The following is a 17,750-nucleotide window of genomic DNA, read 5'->3' as shown; positions in this document are numbered from 1 at the left end:
TCCCTATGAAACTGACTGAGTTAACAAAATAAATGAGCTTATGAACAACCAGAAAATATACTTCTCAGGTGAAAAACTATAACTGGACTTATTTGCAAAGAAATTGTAAGATTTCTTACAGGAAAAGCCACAAACTGTCTGGAAAGGAAGAGTAGATTAAATTATTTGCCTCAGTGAAATTAAATATCCAGGGAATTGCTGTGCCTGTGATGATGGTGACCGGGGTTTGCTCACCTGTGGCTCCCCCTCCCCTTGCTGTGGAGGCACAGGAGGGCAGGTCTGCATCTGCAAGCAGGCGCCCTGCCTCAGGTGCAGCTCCCATTGGCCTTGGAGGCCAACAGTCTGGGAGTCTCCTGGAGAATGAGCTAGGGGCGGGAGGGGGAAGGCAAAGGGGACAATTGTACTGAGCTCAGGAGCAGAGGAGGCAGGTGGGAGGGGAGCTGCCTCTGGAGGCACAAACGGGGGGCTCTCTGGAGAGGGGTGATGGGGGCACAGGGGCTGGTGGGGATCTTCCAGGGGGGCAGAGGGTCGTGTGGGTCTCTGTGGGGTGGGGGGGAGTGATGGACAGAGCCAGCTGCAGCCCATTTCTGGTCTGTGGGGGAAGGAAGTGTTGCTATACTCCCGCCCCCTGGAAGCCCCCTCTGTACTGTATATTTTATGCCAGCCCCTTGGTGCCCATCGCTGCTCCTTTCTCCTGCCCCTGGCTCCATCTGTTTGTCTGCCCCACAATGCCCCCCCCCCCCCCATCTGTGTCTGACACTAATATCCTGAGGCTCTCTCTGCCTGCAGCTCCCTCCCCCTCCCTGCTGGGAAGGCGAAGTCAGGCAGCTCTGGCACCGCCCCCCCACAGCTCCCATTGGCCGGGGTTCCTGGCCAATGGGCTGGGAACCGGGTCAGTGTTGGGAGGGGGGAGGGAGGCAGCGTGAGGAGCTGCTCTACCTCTGCTGAGACTCTTCCCTGCATGCAGGGATGCAGTCTCCCCTGCACGCAGGGAGGGGGGAGCAGCCCCCGAGGTGAGAGCACCTCACCCCCCGGCCCAACCTGCCCTTCTCCCTGTCCCCCGACTGCCCCCCATACCTTCCATCCCCCCCAACCATGAGGGAGGCTCCTAGCAGCATCTGGCTCAGCGCGGAGCCATACACGCTGCCCTGCGGGAGCATGCAGCCCCGCCCCCCCACAGGTCTGCCTGCCCTGCATTAGGGTGTGCCCAGGCACACCCGGCACACCCTGTGCACACGCCTATGATCTTCTTACTATATGTTCCATTCTATGCATCTGATTAAATGGGCTGTAGCCCACGGAAGCTTATGCTCAAATAAATTTGTTAGTCTCTAAGGTGCCACAAGTACTCCTGTTCTTTTTGCGGATGCAGACTAACACGGCTGCTACTCTGAAATAGGCAAATTATACACAATGTATATACAATTCAATTTGATTTTTGGTAAGCAGCACAGCAGAAGTGGGCTGTTAAGGGGGTTTATATAGGGGTTTATGTGGATGAGCAGAGGGAGGCCATACTATGCATAAGGGGCATATATATGTAGAAGGCAGGGATGTGATTGGGTGAGCAACGGACAAATAAACAGGGAGCGCTGGCAGAGCAAAGGAGACAGGGAACAATGTGAGGAGTCTGAAAGGAGAGAGTTCTGTAGAGTTTCTAAGTTTAAATTAGATGTGATAGCAGATGGGGAATCAGTGCAGGTATTCCAAGCAAAATTAAAGCAGAATCTTGTCCTGTGTGCAAATAAAGCCACTTCAGGCCTGATACTATCACCCTTATTCATGTTGAGTAGTTCTTCCTCCACAACTAGCCTCATTTGGTCAGATTCGGATAACCTGGCTTACACCGAATGACACAAATAGTTCAATTTACTTCAACAGGACTATTTGTTCAGGAGGGTACTAGGCAACAAAAGTAAGGTATCAGAATTTGGCCCTTTATGTTCAGTGGGCCTACACATGGAGTAAGGTACTAATCAACATAAATAAATATGGCAGAATTGGGTACTTAATTTGTGTGCAATAGATCAGAGGTGGCATTTGCAAGAAAAATTACACCTCACTTCTAGGCAATGGGTTCACATGTATCGTAGAAGATTTCAGTCATGAAATGGAGGAGAATATTTTCTCTTTTCCTCCCACACCCGTTAAGCAACCTGTATTTCCTCTTGAGGATCTGTATAATGAAATTGCCAGATGAGAGCAGCTATTCAAAGAATAAATCAAGCATATTATTTTCCACTGTCAAAAACACTGGGGAATTACAAGTGAAGATGGAAAAGAATAGCTTAAGAAAAACATGCATACACTGATTACTGTAACTGGGCAACATCCTTCTCTCTGAGCTGCAGACTTCTACTGAGGACTCTGTATGTAAAATTTCCATTGATAGTGGGAACTCTGCTGACAAAAGGACTGCAGAATCCACAACTGAGATCGACACTTCAAGTAACAGATTCAGAGCATGGGACTTTTGTCCCTGAAGTCTAATTTTAGAAATATGAAAAGCAACTCACAGAATATTGATAACACTGCCCTACAGCCAAAATGCTTCTGAAATAAATGTAGTCAAACTTTACTAATTCTGGGTCACTGAGAACGAAAATGATGCTTAAAACTGTTGATTGGCTCTATTTTTCAAGATATGCTATTGGGTCAGTATATACAACCGTTGACTTGGGAATGGCGGAGGATAAGTGAGTTATAAAGGGAAGGGATCTCAATTTAAACTAGAAATAACTAAAATACATCTTTGACTGGATCTATGAATAAATCTATGACTGGGTTTGGACAGTACTTGCTTTTTAGGCAAAACAATGAATGATGCAATCTGAAGCTGGAATTGCGTCATACATGATATGAATTGCATCATGTTATTCCTAGAAGTCATGGATGATGCAATCATAACAAAGCTTACATCACTCTGCTGAACAAATTGCCCTATATCAGCTCTAGAAATCATACAGTGTCGTGCTCTCTTATTTGTCAGTGTTTGATTTTGCAAAGGGACACATTTCTGTTTAGCCAAACTGAGCAGAGATGCCTCGTACTTGTGTGAACAGTGCAGATAACTTCTGCTATGTTTGTGGTGAAGTGACTTTTGCATCACAAAAGCGCAGTATAACCACTATGGTTAAGAAAGCCTATCACCTTTATTTTGGCTGCAAAATTGGAGATCAGGACAAGAGGTGGGCCCCACACATACGCTGTAACACTTGTGCAACAAATCTTCGCCAGTGGTTGAACAGGAAAAGGAAATCTATGCCTTTTGCAGTGCCAATGATTTGGAGAGAGCCAACAGATCATACCAGCAATTGTTACTTCTGCATGGTGCCTCCAGTTGGGAAAGGTGTGTCAAAGAAGAAAAAGTGGACTGTGCATTATCCAAACATTCCATCAGCTATACGCCCAGTACCCCACAGAGAAGGACTGCCGGTTCCTGATGCACCAGAATCATTCTCACTTGAGTCAGACGAGCAAGAGGAAGAGGATGAAACTTCTGGTCCTGAACCATCAATGTCACAGGACCCACATTTTCTCCCATCCTCCTCCTCTGAACCACACCTCAGAACACAAGGTGAACTGAATGACCTTGTCAGGGATTTGGAACTACCCAAGAGTAAGGCAGAGTTGTTGGCCTCCAGACTACAGCAGTGGAATCTCCTGGCAGGTGATGTTAGGGTTTCCATGTTCCGTGACCGTCAAAAGGATCTTGTCCCATTCTTCTTCATGGAAGGTGATCTTGTAGCCTGCAACAACATCGATGGTGTGATGGCAGCCCTCAACATCGTTCACGATCCAGATGAGTGGAGACTGTTCATTGATTCATCGAAGACGAGTCTTAAAGCTGTTTTACTGCATAATGGCAATGTTTTGCCATCAATTCCAGTTGGTCATGCAGTCCATATGAAGGAAACCTATGACAACATGAAACAACTTTTGAGGTGCATGAACTATGACCAACATCAGTGGCAGCTCTGTGGCGATTTGAAGGTTGTTGCTCTCTTGCTTGGTCTGCAGACTGGATACACAAAGTACTGCTGTTTTCTCTGCGAATGGGATAGTCGTGCAAGAGATTCCCACTACATCAAGAAAGATTGGCCACTCCGACAGTCATTGGAGCCTGGGAGGAAAAGTGTTCAGCATCCACCACTTGTTGAATCAAGGAAGATTTTGTTTCCACCATTACACATCAAGCTGGGTCTGATGAAGAACTTTGTCAAGTCCATTGACAAAACACAAGCAGCTTTCAAGTACCTCCGTAGAAAATTTCCAAGGTTAAGTGAAGCTAAGATAAAGAAAGGTGTCTTTGTTGGTCCTCAGATTCGTGAACTTCTTCAAGATGATGCATTTGACCATGCACTGCATGGCAAGGAAAAGACGGCATGGAAAGCCTTCCAGTTAGTGGCAATAAATTTTCTTGGAATCAACAAGGCAGACAACTACAGGTTGTTGATGGAAAACCTCCTCAAGACATACAAAAGCCTTGGTTGCAACATGTCACTAAAGATACATTTTTTGCACTCTCATCTAGATTTTTTTCCACCGAACCGCGGAGCAATGAGCGATGAGCACAGCGAGCGATTTCACCAGGACATTGCAACAATGGAGAAACGCTATTAGGGCAAATGGAGCCCATCAATGCTTGCAGACTATTGCTGGACAGTGACAAGAGATGCTCCATTTAATGAATACAAGAGACAAGCCAGGAAGCGCTGAGTAGACACTGAATAGGACTAAACTATGTACAGAATAGTTTTTTGCCTTTTGTTTCATAATAAATTTTATTTATATAACCCTTTTGCTGATTTGTAAAGTGTTAAATAAACAGGACAGGTGAAATATTATCATGTAAAACAACCATAAACACATGAAAAGACCTAGGTTTACAATTTATGACTAAAACTCTACTATCTACACAATATACATAGACATAAAATGTAAAAACTTAAATATCTTAGAAACAGTAGCCAATCAGTTGTTTTAATTGTCATATTTGAATTCAGCACATCAAAATACATAATAAATAACACATTTTATCTCTGAAGCAGACGACTTCTCAAAAATTGTAGACCAGTGTAACTAGAAAGTGTTGCCTTTAAGCCAGTCTTCCCCATAATGCTTTGAGGGTCATGCTAAGAGGGGGAAAATATAAGATTGCTAAACTTGTTAAGAAAGACCTTTAACACAGTGCCCTGTTGTTTTCGTTAGCCAGCAATGTCTAAATCACAGTAGACAGAAATATACAAACATCAGGTACCACCACCAACAAAAAAAATGAGTAAACAGCAGACGTTAAATATGCAGTTAATAAATATATGAAATATGGCAGAAAGTCTCAAAATGTACTAAAATGGGGGAGAAAAGAGGCACTGCTAGGAGCTAAAACTGCAGACACCCTCCATTCCCCCACCCCCAGGAATCTATAATTGTGACAGGCAGAATGCTCCTTATGAATTCAAAACCACCAGGGGACAAGTCTATTAAGCGGAAAGTGCGCAGAGACCTCACTGCCTGCCTCCTCCCCTCTATCAGTGCCCTGCATTGTTGAGGAGGTAAATAAGGCCCTCACTCACCAAAGCCAGGAAAGCTGCAGTGCCTGAAGGTGTCTTCGTGGAATTTCTGAAAAACCTCAGAGCCAAGGGACAGGAATGGCTCGCAGCACTGTTCTCCGATATCCATTCCTTAGGGCTTGTCCTGAGGATCTGGCATAAGGCTATGGTCATTGACATTGACAATCTCTCATTGTACTGGCCTGTATTACTCCTCTGCACATTATACAAGCTCAAGGAGAAATTACTAGCAAGAATTAGGCTGCTTGTCACAAAGTTACCAAATGAACAAGCGGATTTCCGACCAGGCCACAGCTGTACTGACCAAGTATTAGCCTTAAGAACAGACACTGAAGTGGGATTCCAAAGAAAACTCAAGCCAGGGGCAGCTTTCTTAGACTTATCTACCATATGGAGCAATGGCCTCCTCCTAAAAGCCAGCAAAATTATCCCATGCAATGCAACAATAACATTCTACCGATACATTCTGACCAGTCACAGGTTTCATGTTTTCCTTGGTGACCCAGTCAGCAGGCCATATGCTATTAATGATGACCGACCATAGGGATCAGTCTTAGCATGATCCTGTTTAATATTTTCACCAGCAGCCTTCCCCAAAATCATTATGGACATTTGCCTATACAGATGATGATGCTTTGACCACACTGGCATGGGATTTACCGACCACAGAGCAAATCCCAGCTAAGGATCATAAAATCATGGAAGAATATTTCTTATATTAGCGGCTAAAACCAAACCTCACTAAAACTGTCATGTCATCATCTCATCTAAACACTTTGTAGGGCAAAACTACACAGGAATTTCTTTGACCAGCAGATAAGATACAATCCCACCCTGATATATCCTGGATTGATGTTAAATGAAAACCTCACATACCACTAGCATCTTAAAAATATTCAAGACAAAATAAAGATGTGTGTAAATCTCATACAGAAACTGGCAAGGACAATCTGGGGAACAGATGCAAATGCTTTACTTCTGCTTCACTGGCCCTTGTCTACTCTGGTGCAGAATATTGCTCATCCATTCAGGCACATAGCTCACACACATCACTTGTTGAGTCTCAATTTAACACCTTCATGCAGATTATTACGGGCACAATAAAATCAGTGTCACAACCATGTCTTCCAATATTGGTACATATCCACCAAACCCAAGTTACTGTGACATAAGAATTCTTCAGGAGTTCTATCATATTTTAGGTAACAAGGATCTTCCAATACACAAAGACCTAAATAATATACCAAGATTCCAACTCAATCCAGAGAACCTTTTTTGCTTTTAGTGCAAGAGCTCAAAGACTCAGGATTTTTTCCCCCTAGAGATTAATGGTGAGCAAGGTAGAAGGATGCCAGTGTCCCAGATAAACACCTCATCAAAGAACCAACCAAAGAATCCAATGGCTTTTTACTTCCATGGAAAATATGATCCACTTTGAACTACATCCACATATTACATGGCAAATGCTTCTACCTTCTCCATAAATGGGGACTGAGACACAATCTTATTTGTGACTGTAGAAATGGACTTCAAACTATAACAGAATCATAGAAGATTAGAGTTGGAAGAGACCTCAGGAGGTCATCTAGACCAATCCCCTGCTCAAAGCAGGACCAACACCAACTCAATCATCCCAGCCAGGGCTTTGTCAAACAAGGCCTTAAAAACCTCTAAGGATGGAGATTCCACCACCTCCCTAGGTAACCCATTCCAGTGCTTCACCTCCCTCCTAGCAAAATAGTGTTTCCTAATATCCAACCTAGACCTCCCCACTGCAACTTAAGACCATTGCTCCTTGTTCTATCATCTGCCACCACTGAGAACAGCCTAGCTCCATCCTCTTTGGAACCCCCATTCAGGTAGTTGAAGGCTGCTATCAAATTCCCCCTCACTCTTCTCTTCTGCTGACTAAATAGGCCCAGTTTCCTCAGCCTCTCCTCGTAAGTCATGTGCCCCAGCCCCCTAATCATTTTCATTGCCCTCTGCTGGACTCTCTCCAATTTGTCCACATCCCTTCTGTAGTGGGGGGACCAAAACTGGACACAATATTCCAAGTGTGGCCTCACCAGTGCCGAATAGAGGGGAATAATCACTTCCCTTGGTCTGCTGGCAATGCTCCTACTAATACAGCCCAATATGCCATTGGCCTTCTTGGCAACGAGGGCACACTGCTGACTCATATCCAGCTTCTCGTCCACTGTAATTCCCCAGGTCCTTTTCTACAGAACTGCTGCTTAGCCAGTGAGTCCCCAGCCTGTAGCGGTGCATGGGATTCTTCCTTCCTAAGTGCAGCACTCTGCACTTGTCCTTGTTGAATCTCATCAGATTTGTTTTGGCCCAATCCTCCAATTTGTCTAGATCACTCTGGACCCTATCCCTACCCTCCAGCGTGTCTGCCTCTCCCCCCATCTTAGTGTCATCTGCAAACTTGCTGAGGGTGCAATCCATCCCATCATCCAGATCATTAATAAGGATGTTGAACAAAACCGGCCCCAAGATGGACCCCTGGGGCACTTCACTGCCAACTAGACATTGAGCCGTCTTATAGTCCATTCATCCAATTCATACTTCTTTAACTTGCTAGCAAGAATACTGTGGGAGACTGTATCAAAAGCTTTGCTAAAGTCAAGATATATCACATCCACCACTTTCTGCATATTCACAGAGCCAGTTATCTCATCATAGAAGGCAATCAGGTTGGTCAGGCATGACTTCCCCTTGGTGAATCCATGTTGACTGTTCCTGATCACCTTCCTCTCCTCCAAGTGCTTCAAAATGGATTCTTTGAGGCTGACCGGTCTGTAGTTCCCTGGGTTCTCTTTCTTCCCTTTTTTAAATATAGGCACTATATTTGCCTTTTTCCAATCATCTGGGACCTCCCCAATCACCACAAATTTGTATAATCACATCACCCAATTCCCTCAGCACCTTGGATGCATTAGATCTGGACCCATGGACTTGTGCATGTCCAGCTTTTCTAAAAACCTGTTCTTTCACCACTGATGGCTGCTCACCTCCTCCCCATACTGTGTTGCCAAGTGCAGAAGTCTGGGAGCTGACCTTGTCTGTGAAGACGAGGCAAAAAAAGAATTGAGTACTTCAGCTTTTTCCACATCATCTGTCACTATGTTGCCTCTCACATTCAGTAAGGGTCCCACACTTTCCCTGACCACCTTCTTGTTGCTAACATACCTGTAGAAACCCTTCTTGTTACCCTTCACATCCCTTGCTAGCTGCAACTCCAATTGTGCCTTGGCCTTCCTGATTGGCCCCTGTGTGCTCTAGCAATATTTTTATACTCCTCATCAATCAATGTCCTAAATAATCATAGCCCAGTGGTATCTCTGCCATCCACTCCATGTCACCTGAAGCAATCAACTGGATCCCCCAGCCTAGACTTGGACATCTAACATTGCTGCTTTGAAGCCATAATAAAGAAGCAGAATGAATGAGGCAGGGATCCCATGGCATTTCCTAACTTTCGAATGCTTGATTTTGCAATCTAAATCAGGTTATTTTAATTTCCCCTCTCTGTGTGTATGTACAATTTATATTATATGCAGCTATAACAATTCCCATATCATGTGTCATCAGCAGGCTTTTAACTCTGATCAAACTGATACTACTTGAGTTATAGCAATGACAATATTAGTTGGCAGCAGAAGGCTGTTTTCTCAGAGTGGGATGGCTCCAGCTGAGGGATGTCGGTCAGGGGAAAGCCTGGCCCAACTCACTTTTCTCAACCCCCACTCTGAGGGGATGTGTCTCAGAGCCTGGGCTTCAGCCCAAGTGGGAATGACTACACTGCAATTTTTAGCCCCATAGCACAAGCCCCACAAGCTCGAGTCAGTTGACCTGGGCTCTGAGACGCCATGTTTTTTGTTTTGTTTTTTGCAGTGTAGACGTACCCATATTTAGCCTACTATAGGCTGTCTCTTGAATAATCATTGGATGTGTATTTACCATTCATACTGACATGCTCGTGTCAAAAATATCCCAGGATGGAATTACAATTTTATGCCCTTTCTTTGCACAAAAAAATCCCAGTTCTCACTAGAAAATTGTTACTTTTACTTTGGTTATCAAAGTGGATCACTTACCCGGAGCCAAACTATTCTGATTACTTTCACAGCTTTGTCTAGGAGAGCACAAGTTTAGATTCATAGATTCCAATGCGAGAAGAGAACATTGTGATCATCTAGTCTGACCTCCTGTATAACATAGGCCATAGAACTTCCCCAAAATAATTCCTAGAGCAGATCTTTTAGAAAAACATCCAATTTTGATTTAAAAATTGTCAGTGATGGAGAATCCACCTCACCCTTGTTAAATTGTTCCAATGGTTAATTACTCTCACTTTAAAAATGTATGCCCTATTTCCAGACTGAATTAGTCTAACGTTAACATCCAGACATTGGGTCATGTTATACCCTTTCCTACTAGACTGAAGCACCAAGTTTTTTTTTTTTATTATTGGTTTGGACTTCATTCTGTTTGCACATTATAATTGTGATCAAGTCATGATCACTTGTGCCTAAGATACCATTAATGTTTAGTTTTGTGACCAATTCCTGTCAACTTTGTCAAGATAGGGTGGTCCAATATAGAATTCCTCCATGTTGGATGCAACACTTTTTGAGTTAGGAATTTGTCATCTATAATATTAAGAAATTCTGAGGATGTTTTCATACTGGCGGCATAAGACCGTCAATGTATGTCACTCAAATTGAAGTCCCCTATGATTATGCAGCTTTTTTCCCTATGCAATATAGGTAGGTGCATAAAGAACAAGTCATCCTGTTCCCTACTGTAACTTGGTGATCTGTAACTGACACCTATTAATATCCCATCTTGTGCTTTATCTGCTAGGACATTGATCAACAAGCATTCAAGATAATTTTCGTCTGAGTTTTCAGTGACTTGGAAACAGGTAATGCCATTTTTTACAAAGAGTGCCACTACCCCTCTCCTTTTGCCAGCCCAATCCTTCAAATAGGTTATAACCTTTGATTTTTAACATTCCAATCATATGAATCATACCACCAAGTTTCAGTAATACCAACTAGATCAAATCTGTAGTCATAAAAGAGCAATTCCAATTCTTCCAGTTTGTTACCCAGACTCCTAGCCTTGGTGTATAGGTAATTAAAGAATTTCTTCTCTTCACATCCTTTGCTTTCCTGAATACATTTTATTCTCAACATCTCGATTTTATGCTAAATGAGTGCTCATATCATCCCGCTTTTTATCTTCCCCTTTGCTACTAGTTTAACATTCTCCTGACTACTCTACCCAGCATGTCTCCGAGGAGACCGGTTCCCTTTCTACTGTGGTGGAGGCCATGCAAACTGTACAGCTCTCTCTCCCCAAAGAAGGTGGACCAATGTCCCACAAAATTAAAACCTTCTACCACTTACCTCATCCATGGTTCATTTCCAGAATCTTCTGCCTTCCTTCACTTATGGACAGGAAGTATCTTGAGAAGATCACTTGGACATTCTTCTTTTGCATGCTTCTGCGTTCCCTAAAGTCTTTATTATCTGGGAGCTATACTGCAATGTAGTGTCATTAGTGCCAGCATGAACCACTACCAATGGATCCTTTCCCAACAGCTCCAGAAGCTTAACCAACCTTAGAGTGATGTCTCATGTTTTGGCTCCCATTGCCTGCCAGTTTCTGGCAGAATGTTCCTTTCATTCTTTTGAGTATCGAATCCCCAATAAGGATCAACTGTCTTCCTTGAATAATTGGAGGTCTCTTTGTGGGTAAGCTGGATTTTCTTAAAGGTTAGGCCCAGCTCCCATCCATAGGATGAGTTGGATCTTGAGAGATATCATCCACAGCTTCCATATTCCATCTGTTCTCTCTGGTGGCCACAACCTGAATGGCCTCATCTGTTTCCAGCTGTGTTGAATTCTGTCTTGACCTCTTGCCTCATGTCAGGGACTGCAGGTCTCAAATGTCAGTCCACCTGTCTCTTATGAGCCAATAAGTTCCAACCTGTAGAACACTGCAAATCCACGGATATCCGCTTTTAATCCATGGACCATTTTGGTGGATCACGGGTTGGATGCGGACACAAATTTTGTATCGGTGCAGGGCTCTACCAACCTGTCACCCAGTGATCTGCTAACAATTACCTGAACTGGAAGCTGAACTCTGACAGAGGACTCCAGTCCAGGGATCTGATTGGCAGAATACTGGGGGTCCAGATTGGTTTCCTTCTTTTATTTAAACCAAGCACAAGAACAGGAAGTTGTCCATTAAACTGGGTTATCCCAGTTTAGTACTGTTTCCCTTGCACTACCTGCTCCTACTGCCTGACTCTGATCTCCTGGTAAGCTGCCTCTGCCTGCCTCGTGACACCTGACTCTTGGTCTGCCCTCTGGCATATCTCAACTATGATCTCCTAGTATCTGACCTGGCAGGGCTCTAAACTCCTACTCTGACTGCTAGATAAGACTGCCTGTGTCCTGGTAGTGACATTCTGGTAGTTACAAACTGCCAAGACTCCTCTCTGACTTTCTTTCTCTCTGACACCTTGGTGGCCAGTGTGACGCTGTATGGTTCATGCAAAACACTTTATGATATTATAGATATCAATACTTTAAAATTATGATGAATCGTGACAGATATGCCGTGTAAGGTATCCGCAAAAATGTTACAATTTGCCAAGTATAATAATCTTGTTTATATGTTTGTATCTCCTTTGTATTATGAATTACAGATATGTAGGGTATATCTGTATTTCCAAACTTGTGCTGTGTTTCTAGATGACACCCCCAGACAGAATGGCATCAGCACTGCCTAGCCTGTTCGATGGCCCACGAAGGGTCATCAACTGCACAACGAACCCATTGAAAGGAACTAGGGGATACATCTTATTAGTCAGCAAGGCATGGGGTATGCTTACGGACAGAACTCTAAGGCCTTTCCACGCCATGTGCTGTAAAGCTTGGTTTTGGAACACAGGAAGTATAAGCCACATCGCAAAAGGAATATAAAGGGCAGCTGCACCATCTCTAGTTTATCTCCAATCCTGCTTCCTACCTCTGGAGTAACTTCTCCACAAACTGAAGCTCTGAACAAAGGACTGAATGACCCATCCAAGCTGGGGATGTATTCCAGAGGGACTTTCAAGCCAGTAAACTCACCATACTGCTAAGAACCTGATATATGGACTCTGAAGTCTTTGTATGTATGTGACTGCTTTACCATTTAACAACTGTCTTTCCATAAACAGAAAGTGGCAAGATTAAGAGAGACAGGAAAGAGAAATGTAGGAAAAAGGAAAAGCAAAATTACCAAACAATAATATATAGGGAATATTTTCTAACAAAGAAAACAAAAAATGTGGAAAATTAAATAGAAATGATAACAGGAAATTAAAACAATAAACAGATCCCAATCCTTCTCCCACGGAAGTCAGTGAAAAAACTCCCATTGACTTCAGTGAGAGAATGTTCAGGCCTACAGTTTCTATCATCAGACATGTTACCAGTTACTGTCTCAGGTCTGCAATGAGATCCATATGGACAGTCCCCAACACCCATGGAGTCCCTCTGACTTCCATGGACATCTGTGCAGATGCAAGAGTCCAAAATGAAGACGCTGGAGTCCATGCTGGCAGTGGGTGTGTTCAATGAATAACAGTAATTTATTTAAAGAGCCCCTCTGTAGTTATGGGGATTGTCTTAATGATTATAAAAGGCCACTAACAGTTTTGAAATTGCCCATATATTAATATTCAAGTAGAAGAGTGTCTTCAAATGTGCTCTTCAGTTTTATCTTGTGCAATGGGTCACTGGAGATATCTTATTAGCTGAAATCATACATACGAAACCAGTGGTACATATCTTGCCATTCATAATCACGCTTTTGTGACCTGTTCCATTAAAATAACAAAAAATAAATGGTCATTTGAGACTGGGATAACTGGTCTATAGTTGGTCCTGTGAGAACTGTAATCAATTTTGTTCATTACATTTGCATCTCTTTGGAAAAAAATAATGGTTCTCAGGTATATTCAATTTACATTTCCTGTTTTCAAGCCACCAAGACTATCCCACACCTTGGTATTAGAGGATATTGGTATAATATCCTGCTGTAACTTCAGAGTTACTGAGATCAACAACATGAATTTCCATTGTATTTTATTAATTACTGTGTTGAACTTATAAAGAGCTTCCTTAAAAAGAAAAACAGCAGCATTAAAGGTGTACACAATATTTCCTTAGAATGGCAATAAGCTGAATTTTTATTTAGATACTACATATACACAAAATGATGTAGAAGGTTTATGGACTCAATCTTCAGCTGTGCCACGCTACTACTAGGAGGAATTCAGAAGAAGCATGGGGACCAATCCTAGGCCAACCAGAGGCTAAAACAGGGATCCATGGCCTTTTCAATGAGGAGAAAACTTAAGTTCCCCCCCCCCCCCCCGATAGAATGATTTGTGGGAGAGACATTTTCTTCCCCAAAGCTCCCACATGTAGGTTTTACCACAGGAAAGAATGATCTGTCCCTACAATGAAGAAAACTCTAGAAAAATATAAGATAGGGGAACAATCCTGATGGGGAGACAAAGTGGAAGACCTAACTGTTCTCTTCTATCTCTTACTTTTCTCATCCTACGTAATGGATTTTAAATAGTTAGGAAATTGTAAGTTAAATATTTGATGTAAAACATCTAGGCGGTAAGGAATGCACAAATACAAAACACAAGGGACGTGCCTGATCATGCCAAGGCCTTTCAAATCTGTTGTTTTTACTACCCAATTTCCTTTTTCTGTAAAATTGTCTACAGATTTGATTAAAAAAAAACTTCACTCATTTAAATAATGGAATGTAAAAATAAATCATTGAATTAACCACACAGTCTCTCAGAGAGATGCCATGTGCTACTGACATGATTTCTTGACAAACTTCTCTGTCATATATGAGATGCAAATAGTTGTGGTGGCAAATGATGTCATTTTAATGTGTAACTATCTGAGCACACTTGCTAACAAGGTAAAAGGTAACATCTATTGCCATTGCTTGTGCCTATAGTTATTTGCTCCACAAAACTGTGCCCGTAAGGACTGTGGGAACAAAACTAAAGGCTCACTGTGAAAGTTGGGTGGTGCCCTTTTAAAAATTTGTTCTGAAATGTTAAAAAATTGTCTTCATTTTACACCCTTTGGTTGAGATGACCAGAGCAGTGGAGGGAATATGGAGAGAAGATGTCTGGCAAAATCCCCCGCACTGCTTTGAAATCTCAGCTTTTATGCAACCCACCTATTTAATTATAAATTGCAAAATATGATGGGGTAAATTCTGCTGCAAAAACCTTCTGGGAAATCACATTTCCCATGGACTCAGCACCACTAAAAATACAGTCTAATACATATTTATTTATTTTCCTTATAATTGCCAAACCTATTGTTGTTATGCAAAATATTTACGTTACCCTCCTTCCTACTAGGGAATGATAAGACAAGCTATCATGTGCACTCTAAGCATTCAGCAATACAAGATGTGAATAATAGCCATGTTTTCAGTTTAAAAAAAAATCTTAACTTGAAACATTCAGTCTTTCATTCCTTTCAAGACAGTAATTCAATCTAAAGGTTGCCCTCAAATTCATGCTAGATAAGATATATGTTGTATGGCTGCTATGCACTTGGCACTGACTCAAATGGATGTTCATTTAACCTCTGCCCTGCTTTAGAAGTTGGGCCACATTTTTGTTTGTTTCCTTCTTTTTTTCATGCAGACAAAAGCCATTCAGTGAGTTTCTTTCAGAGATTAGCAGAGGTACAGTATCAGCCTCAATAATAAAAGGGGAAAGCGACATCAAGATCATTGAAAGGATGTGAAAGTCCCTGCATATTCTTAAGGAGGTGATTTAATTATGATGTATCATACACTCTGAATGAACCCCTTTTATGGGTGGTGAGGTTTCTCTGTAACAGTGTAACAAGTAGAACCTGTTTCCTTGAGAATTCAGGATGGCTGAGTATTGAAATTGAGAAGAGCTAGTAGGAATATTTTTCACTCTTTCTTCTGATCCCAACATGCTACTGTTCATGTGCAGCCAATGTAACTTACAAATATAGCATTTTTATCATTGATAAGACTAATAATCTTTCTATGTTGTATTTTGATTTTCATGCAATAGCATACTCACTAAGTATCATCAATTGGAAAAATGTCATTGTCTTCAAAGGGAGCTGGATTAGACCCTACATGATCTAAAATTCTTACTGTGGAGATGTTGATACAATATATACCAAGGATCACCATATGTTAGAGCTAATATTAGCATCAGCATTTAAGCAGATTACATTAAAACAGTAATGCACAAACCTTTTTGCATATGGGAAGTCTGGATTTCATAAAACAGAGTACACTCAGCTATGTCAACTAAACAATGCACCTCTTTAGTAAGTGATCTATTCCATTATAATGCTACTGGGTTTTGACCCCATTTATAGTAACTCTATCAGGGAATAAACAGTGAATATAGATCACTACATGATTCAATGCCTAAATTATTGTAGGCCTACATCATCATGGAGATTTAGGGTCTGTAGCCTTTTTTCCACAGTTTCCTAATTGCCCATTCTTCACAGTTTTCAGGTGAATTACTAAGGCAGGAAATGGATGCATCTAACATTGTGCGTTTACGAAAAGAGCAGTCAGTGACTAGACCCTGCAGTTCCACTTTAACCCTCTAACTCTGCTGAAGCATTGTTGCTTCTCTCCAGGCAACCTAGCAAAATTCTTGTCCAGCAAAATCAGTTGGTTATCAGCTCACTTACCCCCTAAGCTTTTGGGGTCAAAGAGTCAGTTTGAGAAAGGGTAACAGTAGAGCCACTGGGATTTGTGAAAGAATTTTGTCAAAGAAATTCAGTCCTATGCTGTATATTAAGCATACAACTGAACAAAATGTCTAATGTTGGAGTATTTCAGAGTTATTGGACGTACGCTTTAACAAGATTGGCTGCTTCACTCACTTCTCTAAAACATTGTGTCAAACAGAAATTATGGGTCAGATTTTCAGTCGTTGTACACTGGCATAATTCCAGATTGCTATAGGCCAGGGGCGGGCAAACTTTTTGGCCTGAGGGCCACATCGGGTTTTCAAAATTGTATGGAGGATCGGTTAGGGGAGGCTGTGTCTCCTCAAACAGCCAGGTATGGCCCAGCCCCCGACCCCTATCCGACCCACCCTGCTTCTCACCCCGTGACAGCCCCCCCCCAGGACTCCTACCCCATCCAACCCCCCCCATTCCCTGTCCCCTGAGGGCCCCCCCAGGACTCCTGCCCCATCCACCACCCCCTGCTCTCTGCCCCCTGACCGCCCCAAGGCCCTCCTCCCCTAACTGCTCCCCGCCACCCCATCCAACCCCCCCTCCTTCCTGACTGCCCCCCCTGGGACCTCTACCCCCATTCAACCCACCTGTTCCCCGCCCTCTGACCGCCCCAACCCCTATCCACACCCCCGCCTCCTGATCACCACCCCAAACTCTCCTGCCCTCTTACTGTACTGCCTGGAACACCAGTGGCTGGCGGTGCAGTGAGCTGAGCTGAGGCTGCGGAGGAGGGGGAACAGCAGGGGAGGGGCCGGGGGCTAGCCTCCTGGGCCAGGAGCTCAGAGGCCAGGCAGGAGGGTCCCGCGGGCCGGATGGGGCCCACGGGCCGTAGTTTGCCCACCTCTGCTATAGGCCTATTCCCATTTCCACCAGCAGAGGATATGGCTCTCTGGGTGCTTTATCTGACGATAAAGATCACAGGACTGTGTTTTATCATAGCGAGCGTTTTTCAGAAAAAAATCTTTATCCGCTCCTTTGGAAGACAAGTTTCTTAAAGTCAAAGACAAGTTTCATTTCCAAAAACCAGAGTGAAAGCTCCTGGGTAGTTAAAGAAGCACGTACCTTTGAACACTGTTTATGATTCTGGCACCAAACAAGGGAGCCATTGTTCTGCAAAAGAAAAAAAAATATATATATATATATTAATATTAAATATGTCATTAAAAATTGCCCAGATCATGCCATCAGTTTTTAGGCTGAACGTCTCTTCTAATTCTGTTTGGAAACTGATGTTACAATACAAGCCCAGTATCAGTAACAATCCTGACAATTGTTTAGTTGTTATTGGGTGAGGTCCTCATCCCTGCCTTGGCCC

The 17,750-nt window shown here is 42.9% G+C and overlaps 1 protein-coding gene across 2 annotated transcripts in view; it reads right to left on the bottom strand.

The window, feature by feature from the left end:
- The window catches only part of ANOS1 (anosmin 1), a 184,399-nt gene that overhangs the window by 136,656 nt on the left and 29,993 nt on the right, over positions 1-17,750 (bottom strand). Inside the window, exon 2 of one of the 2 annotated variants that reach the window (XM_005283348.5) lies at positions 17,498-17,545. The exons of the other annotated variant lie outside the window; for it this stretch is intronic. Within the exon in view, the coding sequence (XP_005283405.2) occupies positions 17,498-17,545 (48 nt within the window). The remainder of the gene's footprint in view (positions 1-17,497; positions 17,546-17,750) is intronic. 2 annotated transcript variants of the gene reach the window in all.

The sequence above is a fragment of the Chrysemys picta genome, chromosome 1 (assembly GCF_011386835.1).
Source record: "Chrysemys picta bellii isolate R12L10 chromosome 1, ASM1138683v2, whole genome shotgun sequence".
Classification (NCBI taxonomy): Eukaryota; Metazoa; Chordata; order Testudines; family Emydidae; genus Chrysemys; species Chrysemys picta.
This window is presented reverse-complemented; position numbering and strand designations above follow the sequence as displayed.